Raw genomic sequence first — 14,490 nt, 5'->3', positions numbered from 1 at the left:
ATTTAGTTGCGCTGCTCTGAGCTCTGTCCATGGTGCTGAAATCAGGCTTCAGCCAGCAATTTAATCGGTTTGCAGACACAAGCTGCTTTCCATCAGTGTGATGGCTTCAGAATGTGTTGAATGTGAAAGTTTTTTCACTTGTAACAAAGCACAAGTCTGAACGCACGCTGTCACATTAGTGGAGAGGGACATTATTAATTCAATTCAATTCAATTCAATTTTATTTATATAGCGCCAAATCACAACACTCCTGCATCATGTTCATGTTCGTTTGGTGACCTCAGCTCACCTAAAGACGAGACCAAAGCTTAAAGAAGACGCCAAACTTTTTTGACTCCTGTCTCCTGATCTTATATGGTGCAGACTTGGAGTTGTGTGAGTAAATCCTTTAGGAATATTAAGATAAATATAACCTGTGTCTGAATGACAGAACATCATCACTTTGACACGTCGATGAAGCAAACTACGTAATATCAATTTGAGATGTTGTTGTCATTTAAAGAATACCTACTATGTTTTTATTGCTTCTACATGCTGTTATTCCCAGCTTCGTGGTTTTATTTTGGGACCACCACTAGAATAGTTTAGCATGATTCACAGTTTGTTTGGGTTTTTTTTTTTTTCTTTAAATCTCTGTTTTCTTACACTTGGCCTTTTTGCTTCTTCTTTTTTTTTTTCAGACAGAGATTCAGACAGGCTTCTGTCTTAATCTCATCTTTAGGCTTTAAGACACTGTTTTTTCTTTTCGGTGGCTACTCCCCCCCAAAAAAACCAAAAAATTACACAGATCAGTTGGTGACTACCTGGTAACCGTTGCTTGCTAGTGAAAAGTGAGTATGCCCTGAATGTGTTGTGAGTGGTTCTAGGAGGTTCCTGGCAGTCACTGTGAAATCACTGATTAAAGAATTATCATGCAGATGTAGAAACTCGTCAATTATCCCAACTGGTTGCCATGGAAAGTGATATAATCCAGAGGTTGCTTATGTGAAAGTGATCAAAAATAGGTACACAATGCTGTACCAAAAACCTCCTTGTAATTGCCATGGTCACCAGTAGTTTGCATGAAAGATGCCAACTTTTCTGCAAATCCTCGCCAACTACTTGCTAAGTGGTAGTGAAACTGTGAAACAGAAGCTTCTTACCTTCAGAGTAAATGTTGCACATTTTTAAACATGTTGGTTTCAGCAACTTTTACCCTGAAAGCAAACAGTCTCTGTTTCACTACCGCTTGCTAGTTACTTGACGAGTGTTTGCAAACAATCACAAAAATCAATCACACCAAGGTTTCTGGTGCAACACCCTCTTTGTGACCACTTTTAGTCAGTGATAGCTAGCAAACGCTCGCCAACCTGTCAAGGAATACTCATTCTTCCTTAGCAACCAGGGGTTGCCAGGAAGTCACCAACCGGTCTCTAGATGCGTGTGACTGCAGTGTAAACTGAAGATTTGAGCAGCGAATGTGCCTGCGATGAGCAATATTTAGTGATATACAATCTCATTACTAACGTATATAATTTCAGGATTACTTGTACAGACACTGACTTCGTTACTTGAAATCTATTCTTTCATCAGCATATTTATTACAGAAAATTTTGGAAAACTAATACGTCCACTTTAAATGTCTAAATATCTGTTTATTGACAAATAAACAGCTTTTTTGCTTTAATTTAGGTGTTTTTCATTTCTTTACTTCAGCTTTCCTTGTGCCTTCATTTCCCTGACCACCTTCAGCTGATTATATAAAATCTGTTTTCCTGCCTTGTACAGCATGAAAGCAAATTTCTGCACAAGCACTTTTCACAGACCTAAAAATCACGAGTCCTTATTTCTGCATTGGACTGCAAAGGCAGAAATGCAGAATCACCAGAAGCTCAGGAACCATCCCTCAGAGTATTTCTTTTTCTAAATTTCAGCCATATGTATTATAATACACACAATTAATCCAAGTCCCACTGTGAGTAAGCAATGCGTTCTGATGAAGCAGACTTGCATATTTCTAAACCTTAAATATGTCACAAGGTCTTACATCTTTGTTAGAGGGAATGAATGTGTGTGCAGATACGTCAGCACCGCTCAAGTCTTTACGTACGCATTAGTGTTCTCTCTGTATGCCTGTGTTTGCTCTTCAGAAGGCTTTTGGGTGCAGGCTGCAGCACACTGGCCCGAGGATTTTTCTCACACACAGGAGCAGGCATTCATCCCATATTGACTATAATGTAGAATCAGCCCACGCATGGCTGAGCTGAGTCAATGAGCGCCAGTCTGATTCCCTGCATCAAAGCAACAGAGATACAAGGGGCTGGATACTGTAACAGTGTGTGTGTGATTATAGTGAATGCTGTCCCTGTGAGCTTTCCAGTGCACCATAAATACACACACACACCACAGACAAAGATGATAAGAAGGTTAATACAAAAAGAATGGAATAACATAGGAAAAGAAACCAGGAAATGGTTCAGGGAGAGTATAAAAGGAAGAGGGAATGAGAGGAGAATAAATAAGGGTATCGAGGACAGACATAAGAGGAAAGGAAACAAAAGGACGATAAAAAGGACAGGAGAAGAGAGGAAACGGTGATGGAGAAGAGGAAACAAGAGTAGGAGAGACTGGAGAGAAGGAAAGAAGAGATAAAGGGAGGAAACATGAGTACAAGAGCAGAGGAAAGGAGAAGGAACAAAAGGAAACAAGAAGTGACAAACAAAAACCGAGGAGAGGAAACTAGAGATTAGGAGACTAAATTAAAGGGAGCGACATACAGAGAGGAACGAAAAAGGTGAAAACTAAATAAAAGGAGACATATAAAGCAAAGGAAATGAAGCGAAAGGAGAGGAAACAAATGGAGATGGAAGACAAGCAGAGAGGAAAGGAAATAAGAGCAGAGGAGACGAGAGCGGAGAGAAGGAGAGGGAAGAGGTCACAAAAGGGAAGGGAGCGGAAAGGAAATGAGAGGGGATGACAGGCAAGATGAGAGGTGAGAAAACGACAAAGGAGGAAACGAGGAAAGGGAATAAAATCAGAGGAAACCAGAGACTAAGAAAGGAATTAATGTGATAAATGAGGTGAGACAGAAGAAGGAGGAGAAACGAGGGCGTAGATTTGGCATGGACGCAAGGGACATGTCCCCACCAATATCCATATGAGTGCCTCATTAGTAATGTTTGTATAATCTGCTTAAAATGTTGCATAATTTTGCTGAGAGATCTTTTACTTTGTGGTAATCTTAGATGAGTAGTTTTATAGACAAAACCCACCAGGTCATCCAGCGTTCCCTTAGTGCTAATGTATATAAGAGAACCAAATCTACGCCCTTGAGGAGAAGGATAGTTCTCCAGCAGATGGACTGGTATCAGCAGTGTGTACTGACCACGAATAGCTCCGAGCCTCTTTGTGTACACTCTGAAGAGGAAGAAAAGGCGAAAGCAAAGCTCTGATTCAATGAGGGAGGAAGTGGAAGGATGGAGGCTCAGTACACATGCGCTGACACTCAGCGGAATGAAAGGAAGAGAGGAAGAAATTGCATGCTGTACATAAATCCAGATGTGCGCTCACTTTCCTCTCCACAGGCTGCAGCTGCTTCCATCTAGTGTCCGGCTCTGCTCCAATCAGCACAACAAACGTACGCATCAGCCAGCGGCTATGTCTTCGATGCTGATGCTGATTGCAGCTGTCTGCTGCTCCAACTACGACCCTGGGGCCACTCATTTATCAGCTGGTAATCAGCTGGCCCTTTGCACACTTTACTTGCCTCGGCTGCCACTGCTGCAGCTTCCTGTCCCAGCGCTGTATATAGCATGTGGCACAACAGGACACAATGGGATATCATGTTCTTGCACACTCAGCTGCCCTGCTAAATTGTATCTGGTGGGTTCGGGGTGGCTGTGTTTCCGGAGTCTGAGAGTTATGATGTAGTTTAAAGGTTTCAGAGCCACTAAAAGACAGATTACTGCTAGTTTTTAGAAAGTTTGAACCTGTTTTCTCTGAGATATTAGGCATTGAAGTATGCTTCTTTAACATGCTTGCTTTCTAAATACTGAGATGAGTGTCACCAAATCCAGTCTGATGTCATCTTCATTTTGAAACCTTCAACATAGCGAGTGTTCGCAAGGCAGCTCAACTTGTTGGGGTTAGTTGACAAAAACATGGAGTTAGAACAAAGTCACAACCAATGTCCATAATGACATGAAAAGAGTTCATATTGTCAAAGCAGTCTTTATAATGTGTAGATTTAGAATCTGCTGACATCTAATGAACGTCTTCCCTTGATTTGCATATCCACTGATACTGGACCAATATTCAATAATGGATTAGTCCAGTATAAATTACAGTGGTTAATGCCCTTAACAGCAAACATCTGATGCTTCACATCTAATCCAAGGTCCACAGAGCAGAAGACGTTGCTGGGATGACCAGCATGCATTCTAAAAAATAAACGCATAGAGTTTCCAGGAATTCAAACTAAACTGAAATTAAGGATTGGGTAGATTAACTAAGGATTATCTAAAGTCAAAAGCAGTGCCTGTAGAGGCCTAGACCACAGGATGTGAGGTCAAAGTCTGTGTCTTCCTGCTCCAGCGTCACCTTCCAGGTAGCATCACCTGCATTTTGGCCACTAGATGGAGCACACTCAAGCTATCTTATCTTTGTTTCCAACATCGATATCCTTCCATGTATGAAACATGGAAAATAAATATCCACACATACCTATCTTTACATCCACCTGCTAGGGAAGGAAAATTAACTGAATTTTAAAAGAGTTTATCAACTGACATTCTGTCAGTTACAGTGAACTGAGCTCTAACGTTTCACTTTTGCATTATTCAGACTAATTGTACAAAAACATCTGCTCATAAAAGCAAGCGTAGGTGCTCACCTGTATTAGGCTGTGACCAGAGACTGTGAAATAATCAGTCTAGACAGTTATTCCAGTCTTTCCAGACTCTGAATTTTGTACTTCAATATTAGCATCTTGGATACAGCCATGCTGTTTTCTTTAGAGCAAGAAGAGACCACATTTGGACAAGGAGGTGGAGTGTTCCACAAAAATCTACAGCTTTTATAATTATAAATGAACTGAACCACTGTCTGTGACTGTCAGTTATTAGCACGTACACTTAAAAAAATGTGTGAGTTGGAGAAAAACGTTGTCGAACAAAATATGAGAAGGTCTAAAGCTTGTTACCCTTATCCGTATTTCAGGATGGAATTGCAAAAATGATAACTCATTTAAAGGCTTTAGCAATGACTCCTGCAGCACTCTGTGAGTGCAAATTTGCAGGTACAAACTGCCTTTTTTCTAAACTGTGTATTTGCTGGGAAAACCTTGACATATCTAGCAGCGATAACTGTAATTGGAGACAGCAAACTGCTGGATTCGAAAGAAAAAATATGATGGTAATCCTGACGAAAAGGATTTCTCCTGATAGGAGCACACCACTGCGATGACAAACTATTGTTTCAGAACCCGACAAACACACTGACAGGAACACATTGGCGGAGAGCTTAGCTCAAACAGCTTCGGTCAATAGCTGTGTAGTAGCTGCAGCTACCACAGGGAATGATTTTGGCCTCCTCTGTGGCTTCCCGCCCTCCGCACTCTGTCCTTTCTATTATGTGTATTTGTCAGCTGCTCTCTGTCTGCAGGTAGGCACGTTTACCACAAAGGAAATGTTAAGGAAACTTCCTCAGAATATTGACACTAAAAATACAGTTGGTTATTCCACCTCAAGGGTAGTTCAAAGTATGTAAGTCAGTCAAGAGCTACTGTCTATACTACTTATATGGACAAAATTATTGGGCCACACCTTTTCAGGTGCCCTATACGTTTTAAAGAGCTCAGTGAATTCAAGTGTGGTGCTGCAACAGGACGACACCACAGCATCGAATCGATTCACATCATGAAACTTCTTCCCTCCCAGATATTCCACGATCGACACTTTGATGGGCTGAGCCAGGAATCGAACCACGTTCTGAGTTTCCTGGTTCCAATTTTGTCCTGTTAAAATTGAGAACAAAGTCACTTCAGTGTGGGGTCGGACTCACCAACAGCCAAATTGTCATGAACCAGTTCTTCCCGTAGGAATTACTGGGGACATACTGACACGATGTGTCTGTGTGTGTGTCACTGTGTGTTGCCTCAACCAGCAGTCCCTCCTGGCACAGGCAACCCTCTAATGGGGAGCAAGGGGCTGGGGAGGGGATGGAGAAGGTGGAGAGGGAGCTGGGTTGCCAGAGCACAGGTTAATCCACTAATTGGGAGCAAAGGGAGACGGGTTGCCAGATTGTGATGGCCACCAGGAGGGTCCGTTTAAGGGGGACATCTGTTCCTGCTGGAGAACAGCCGCCCTCACAGCTCCCTAGTTTCCTCTCTGACACTCATCTTCTCCATACACAAACGTGACAACGATGGTCTCCTCCTCCAGAGTCTCGTGTTGCATCCAACTCAGAGAGACTGACGGGACCAAAAGCCAGGATCTGGCTGGAAAAGGATAAAAGCTTCACAAGAGTTTCTTTTCCATGGGAAAGCGGTTGTCTTGCCAGCGACGTCGAGCCAGCAAAAAGCCGGTTTGTGTTTCAAACCAGCAATTATGGACAATATGTTTTATCGCATCATGTGCTTCAACATACCATACTGTGGATTGGAAGAAATCCACTTCAGTTTATTCAGAAAACATACTCAGGACTATAATTAAAACACATTCAGGGAGCACTGACTGTTACTGTAGCAATACAGAGTTATTAAACTCTGCAAGAAAAAGGTTGTAAACCCCAATGGAATTATGTCTGAAATGAAATAATAGAGGTGCTCTCCTGTTGCTCTGTCATCCTGCGGATGCGCTCCAACTCCACCTTCTTGTACTGTGGCTGGTGACGGCTCTGCAGCCTCGTGTGACGTGCTGCAGGAGAAGGACTACTGTATATAAAAACAATTTTGCCATCCAAGGAAAAGGAGATTTTGGCTTCTGCCAAATCACCTGGACTGTGATTTGTAATACGTGTTTGATTTAAACATGTTTAAAATACATTTTTGTTTGTCAAATGGCCAAAAAAAAAAAAAAACAATAGTAGGAAAATGAACTGACTTCTGTTAAGTAAAGTATATTACATGTATATGCAAAACTGCTATACTTTTGTGTATAGCAAAAAGCCCATTGGGTAAGGCGTGTCTTTAGTTTGTCTTATAGTTTCAGCGGCATGGTGGTGTGATGGTTAACACCATCGCCTCGCAGTCTGCATTTGAATCCACGGGCTGGCTCGGGCCTTTCTGTGAGTGTTCTCTGTGCCTGCATGGCTTCTGCTGGTTCTCCAGCTTCCTGCCAGAGTCCAAAGACACACTTTAGGTTAATTTGTATCTGTGTGAGTGAGAATGGTTGTCTGTCTCACTGTGTTAGCCCTGCAATAAAGTTTACTTTTTCAAACATCCAAAAAAAAAGAAAAAGATACTGAGCAATGTTTTTTAAATACATGTTTTGCAGTAATTTTAGATCAAATTGAGATCAAACTGGACTACATGTGGTCCCTTACCCAAACTGTGTTTGTCTGTCTTCGACTAATAAAAAATTTAATCTGAGCCACCAGACAAACATGGGCACCCATTAATATGCCTGGGCCGAAAAAACACTGCATTTCACTAAACAAATATGAATACTTGTCGTGTCTTTATTGAACATGCTGAGCAATCAATCACAGTACAGGCTGAAAACGGTGAGCTAAGCAACTTGTCAAATCTGTTTCAGCAGCAGCAACAACACGAGACATTTTCCTGTGTAAACGCTCCGATGTTCACAGCTGTGAGGAGGAATCTTGGAAAAGTTCTCCTGCAGAGCTGTTTCAGTTCAGTGTTTTGAGGATGTCTTGACTGAACACCTTAGCATCTCAGCTGGCCTCAGGGTCAGGATGTTGACATGATTGTTTTAAACAAATGAATTTTCTTCACCATCCTGTGGATTTTTCCAGTCCGTTTATCCAGCTGTTTTGTTTTTTTTGTCTTTAGAGTCTTTCGTGCTTTTACACATGAGCACATGCGATTTCTGGACAAACTTTCCTGTTAGGTGTGGATTCTTTCTCGTGTCTTTCAAAATTACATGTTGTGCCCTCGGTATGATCTCTGCAGGATACTCACGCTTAAAGAAAGAAGAGGCAGCTTTGAATTTCTTCCACTTGTAGACAGTTTGTCTTATTGTGGATTTGACACAATGCTTTTGCAGCCTCACGCAAGTGTAAGCAAGTGTTTTCTTGCTTAGTCAACCAACTGTAGTAGCTCCCGAGCAGATAAGGAAAGTGTTTTTGACCGAGTTCCTTTGTCACTAAGTTTTGTGCTTTTAAAACCAACAGGCAATAAAAAATAACATAGACCCAGAAAAGGCAGAGGAGAGCTCTCGCTTTTCAAATGCAGGTTCTTAAATATTTAAAATCTAGTTTTACAAACGCTTCATGGGGAAGAAAATGCATTCAACACATTGTGAGGCCTCTAGGAGACACACAGTGTGTTTGGGTGATAAATACTGAATGACAACATAATGTGTCTGATTGTGAGGAAAATCCACGGCAGCTTTAAGCCTTTTATCCAAATTCACACAAACACATAAATGTTATCTGGCCTGTGGCTGAACTTTATGAACACAAAACTTTATTGATATCACTCAGCTTGTGTTTGAGATAAACAGGACAAAATGCATCTCCGCTCCCATCCAGAAAAAAATGTCTCTTTCTTTCTCTCTGCACTATGTAATGATTTCAGCTGAGTTGAGTTATTCTGGTTACAAAAAAACCACATGAAAGATAGAATTGGTACGATGACCATGTATGATAAGGATGATTTTTAGTGGGTAATCTTTAACAGACAAAAACTACACACTAACTAATTACTCACTGAATTTATTTGAAAAACTGCATGTTGGCTGCTTGTTTTAACAGTGTCTTTAACAAAACTAGAGTAATGGGTTTGTGAAATTCATGAACAGAGTTTACCTGAACGTCTTCCTTCCATGTTTGATGATTTTTGTCCTGTGTGTCTGACTACATCAGGGTACGCCATCCTGCAGGCCATCATGGAGAAAGCAGGACAAAACAACTGGCAAGTCAGCGCCATCTGCGTGGAAAACTTCAACGATGCCAACTACCGGAGACTGCTGGAGGACCTGGACCGGCGACAGGAGAAGAAGTTTGTCATCGACGTGGAAGCTGAGAGACTGCAGAACATGATGGAACAGGTGATGTAAGCTTTTGGCATCAGCATTTGGTTGTTCTTTGTTTTAGCAGACCACAATTTATCGGTCATCTTTGTCCTTTTTACCTGTGGAGAATCAGCAAATGTTGAAGTTGAATCAATGAAACCTCATGCATGGTTTGTGCACAGCTATTTCCAGCAGTGTACGAACATCAAGCAATGTTTTACTTCTTTTTGGTATCAGATCCTTTACAAATTAATTGAAATGTCTCTCAAGATAAAGGGTTTTAGCAGGACTGTGTTAGTGTAGCTCAATAATAGCATCTTTATTAACGTGTGCACAGCTTGGGGTCTGATGGTATTCACAGATGCAGCTGTCCTCTGGAATAACTCTGCGCTCCACCTGAGTCTCAGTCCTCAGGACCTCAGCCACAGTTCAGCTTAGCTGCCACACTTTTTTCAGAGAGAAACCCACACATCAACCTCTGTTTACTCTGTATTATTTTTATTCATACATTACTTGCTCCTTCATCACAGCTTCTCATTTTTGAGCTACTAATTTGTGCTGCTCGTTGGTGGATTTTCCAGTTATTACTGAAATTAACTGGCTGCGTATTTGTATTTAAATCATGCTCACGTGCCCGCTTAACAAATCTAACCCTTAAATGAAACATATGGGGGGTTTTCTAAACAGGGAAATTTACAATTGCTTCAATATGTCATCTTCTAAACATGGATTGCACTGAAGTTATGTGTTTTTGTAGTCATTTCCTCTAATAGTACTTTAAGAAATAATAAAAATAGTTGACCTATTATGCTTTTCCTCATTTTCCATTATATACATCCTGTTACAACCGGGTATGTTCATCCTAAACACAGCAACAACTGCAAATAATAAGGCCATTTTATGTTCTAGTAATCACTGTAAAACAAAAGCTCGGGCTTCTGACTGCTATAAACATTGTTCCACACTGTTGGTCATCTCAGGGATATACATCTATCTAAGCACAGAAGCTCCACCCACATGATGTCCAAATTTTCTATATGCAAGGTGCAGCCAATCAGAAGAAAGGTGATTGCCTCTAACAGGGGGAGGAACTAAAACGGCTCATGTCAGATAAATGCAGATTATTTTTGAACCTTCAATTATGCAGAACTGCTCCAGAGGCCAAAAATTAAGTTGTGGAGCTGGATGTTTTCCCAAGATGTCCTTTTTAAGTGATAATACCTTGGTCTGATTGTGGTTTTTACAGGATCCTGTTATGAATCATTGCAAATATCGGCACATTCAACGTCCTGACAAAATAAAGTCCAATGAGGCAAGAAATGCAAACAGTCAGACTCACAGACAGATTGTCAACAAACCCCCAGGTTAGCCAGACTTATTTGGAAGAGAAATGAAGGCAAATGGTAAAATTCTAACCCAGGCTTTTAAAACATCAATCACAGTTTCCCATGGATGTAAAGCAAGAACTGGGTCCTAGCCTCCAAAACACATTCATGAATTATATGAAAGTTTTCCCTCGGGGCATATAAGGGGAAAAAAATGTTTTCTCTCTTTCTCATCTGATTCTGTGTTTTGCAGCCTGCTGCAAATTCCCATTAGCGTCTCTGCCTGAGCTCACCAGCCCGTCTCACAGACTTCACACTGATGAAAGATGGCACTTGGCTGTTGCCTTGCTAGGCCTTGTTTAAGTTTTAGCAATATTACATTGGCGCGGTTTAAAAATGAACAATGCAGTTAGTTATACTTGATCTTGTTTGCAGCTTTGATGAGTCCCGACATGTTTTAGAGATATCTCTCTCTCTCTCTCATATGCCGCTGCACGGAGTTTGTGTTGCACTACCTAAGGCTGAACACGTCTGATACAATCAAAACAAGCATTCATATCTGTTTTTTGCAGGTACTTTGCAGGTTCCTTTAAATTTTGGTGGTCTTAGGCTCTTTGGTTTGCAGACAGGCATAGAAACTATATTGGTTTAAGTGTATGTTTCACTTAGAGCATTTTTTCCAATGTACTGCCAGACCACTGAAAAAAAACTGTATTTTTACCTATACCATTAATCCATCTACAACTTCTGTTCATCTGGACATTTCGTCACTCATCCAGTTGACTTCTTCAGTCTCAGCTGACTGCAGGTTTCCCCAATCTTATAAACAGTACATTTGCATAATGACTGAAATCAGCCCACTGAAGGAACAATGGGGTGTCAGGTCAGTTCCTTGATCATTAATATGCAAATTCTCATGACCACTGATCAACAACCACTGATCAAAGCCCACTGATCAATGGCCATGAGTACCATTCACAGAGTTGGGGAATGGCTGCAATCACAGGATTGTAAGATGGTGAAAGATGTACCCTCAGGCCCCCTCCTCGATTCAGAGATGGTCTTTCCCTTTTCACATAAATGGATTTCTTGACTCCCCACGCAAACCAGCGTTCCTCCCAATGAAAACGCTACGTCCAAAAGATAAGAAACAAACTTTTGAATTTACTTACCTGGATGATTGAGCATGCATCAACATACCTTTTGATGCATTTTCTATGCAGCTTAAAATCCAAAGCTTTTTGTAGTCACACAATGAAGTCGGTCAAAACTGGAGGTCAGAAACAAAGAAAACAAGCAAGCCTTCAGTATTTGCTCGTTTTGTTTTTGAGTGCGGATGTGCTAATTAGAAAGTTTTGAATGTAAGAACAGTCTGTCCTGATCTCCAGTGGTGTTAGTTGGCAAAAGCACACTCAGAATATGATGTGCACCTTCCTCTTCCTCCTCCTCCTTCTGCTCATCTTCATACCTTCATCCCTCCATCTTTCCCAGGGGCAACTGGTGTCTGTGTAATTGTTCAATTATTCAGGAGCTCTCCACTCCTGACATCTGTCATAGTTCTAACAATTTACTCTGCAGATGCACGAGTGTTTGTGTGCCTCTTTGCCCCCACAGAGAGGCAGACATCCCGCTCCATCTTTGCTTGATGTCAGCGCACAGGTCGTCTCCCAGAGCAGACGTGATATGTTCTGTCAGATTGAGAGCTTTTGGAATGATGCACTGTTTTTGTGTAGAAGTGGTCAGAATTACTGACAGAGACATTAACATCTATTTTAGCCTGTGTTCATTCCAGCTGTCCTCCCATTTATAGCTTACTAAAATATCCAGATCCAGAATGAGGACTTGAATACATAATTAGACCTCATTAGCTGCTTATCGCCAGCACGGTCAGTTCTCGGTGTATCACAGCTTTCAGATGTTACTTTGACTATCAGAACATGAAATCTAGGAACACAAACCTGCTTCATTTGCAGACGGGGGTGTTGCTGATTTGCAAGATGAGCTGTACAGCTTGTGCAATAGCTGGAAAATAAACAGAGGAATACAGCTACAGTTAGCTTAAAGTGTTTTAAAAAGTAATAACGAAAAATAAAACAAGCAGAATTTTGTCCATTGTTCTTTTGGAGTTTTCTTCTTTCAGTAAAAAATGCATTGGTTGCATTGAGTGACTTCCTCCTAACAGGCATTGGCCAATCTGAATTGGGCTGTTGTGATTGGTCAGAATTTATAAACGCTGTGTTTTGATTTTTTAGAAAGTAAAACACATTTAGTCGTCTTTTGTTTTTATAGGTAAAAATAAAGCCTAAATATATTGTGCGGATTTGTCCACCTCAAGGTAGCCATACATTAAGCTTATCCTGCTTTCGTCTCAGTTTCCCTCTAAATGGGACCACAGTTTCCAAAATGAACATCCTGCTGTATTAAAGGAGATGTGAAACAATGTGAAGCAACAATAACATCAAGAAAATATTTCCTGAGAGCACCAATTAAGCGAGAAACGATTGTGCAGTCAGGTTTCCTTTTTCAACCAGCTGGAGTCGCCCCCTGCTGGCCATTTGAAAAAATGCTGGTCTGTCATTTGAGTAAACAGTCAGGCACTTTAACACTATAACATAGCCAACAGGGTGCACCTTTGTCCTGAATTTTGTTACTTTTAGCATTAAACCATGTTGATATACAGTTTTGTTTTATTGCATATCTATCTATATAACATTTATATATGGATTTATAGTCACTCTTCATGTATATATATTAACTAGTTTTTATTCCATAATTTATCCCAACACCTCCTAGGACCTTGCGTCTACATATGTGGACATCACATTTTGGGTTGTCTAGACCAAAATACCAAATTTAGCTCCACAAGGGCCTGATATCCACTTACGAGGGTAAAAAAAAAAAAATCTGGTGATTCTTTGTTTTTACATTCATCAGGTCCCAAACAGCCCAAATATCAAAGAGAAATTAAAAATGCATGCCATGGAAGAGTTTGGGTCTTAGGAGGTTAATTAATTACAAAACATAAATATGTTATACATGTTGTTTGTGTCTGTTGTCTGTTCTGTTATGTACATGGAGAGTGTCAATACAGCTAATTCTGCTAAGAAGGCAGTCAGTGAACTTTTTTAAGCATTAAATAAGCCATTAAAAGTTCAATTTGAGTCAATTACATGAATTTTTTCCCCTCGTGTGGAGTGTTAGGGAAAATGAGAAAAATATAACTAAATTAAAATTTGTAAAGACAGTCCTGCACTGACTTCTTGGATCCTCAGTCAGCAATAAATGTCCAGCAGAACATTTCATATACAGATGTGGGCAAAAAGGAAATAACTTCAATATTCAGCGTTTCTTCAGTGTGTGGCAGCAGCAGCCTTTATTCGATAAATGATGAAAATTATACGAAAGTCTACTCTGTGAGACATGAGCCAAACATCGGTCGCTCTCGTGGTGTCATTAGTGACGGCCTCAGTGCCAGAAGAGGCTTTAAAAGCCATCAGTGATGCAGAGTGTGAGGGAACAGCAAACACTCGTCTTCCTTCATATCATTACTGTCCAGTTTGCTTCCAATTCTCCAGCAGCGAGTCCCTCTAACAACAACAGTCAGAGTTTATTCTGTAACTCTTGTAGCATCTGCATAAACATGTACTATATGATAACAGCAATTTATAACACTGTGTAAAAGAGCAGATGTGATTGAGTTTAGATGTATGTGATTGTTAAATTAGCCAACCTGCATTAGGTTTGTGCTTGTAAATGGGGGTGCACTGATGCAGTACCTTTGCTTTGCTGTCTGCTGATAGAAGTATAGATCTGACATCAGGAGTTAATTAACATTACTGTAAGACTTAGTATTTAAGTCTAAGATTTAAATAACTTGTCCATCCGTCCATCCATGTTCAGGGTTGTGGGGGTGATGTAACCCTGCCTTTCTTCAACATATAAGAAATGAAAATATATTCTATATAAAATATAGAATACTCTCACCTATAGTC

The 14,490-nt window shown here is 40.6% G+C and overlaps 1 protein-coding gene across 6 annotated transcripts in view; it reads left to right on the top strand.

The window, feature by feature from the left end:
- The window catches only part of gria4b (glutamate receptor, ionotropic, AMPA 4b), a 159,111-nt gene that overhangs the window by 81,917 nt on the left and 62,704 nt on the right, over window positions 1-14,490 (top strand). For all 6 annotated transcript variants that reach the window (XR_003273644.1, XR_003273643.1, XM_026182433.1 and 3 more), the window contains exon 4: window positions 9,025-9,209. Coding sequence is in view for 4 of the 6 variants with exons in the window: in XM_026182433.1 (XP_026038218.1) it covers window positions 9,025-9,209 (185 nt within the window). In the remaining 2 variants the exon portion in view is untranslated. The remainder of the gene's footprint in view (window positions 1-9,024; window positions 9,210-14,490) is intronic.

This window comes from Astatotilapia calliptera, chromosome 10 (assembly GCF_900246225.1).
Source record: "Astatotilapia calliptera chromosome 10, fAstCal1.2, whole genome shotgun sequence".
In the NCBI taxonomy this organism is placed as follows: domain Eukaryota; kingdom Metazoa; phylum Chordata; class Actinopteri; order Cichliformes; family Cichlidae; genus Astatotilapia; species Astatotilapia calliptera.
The sequence above is the reverse complement of the archived record's forward strand: the minus strand, read 5'-3'. Positions and strand labels throughout refer to the sequence as shown.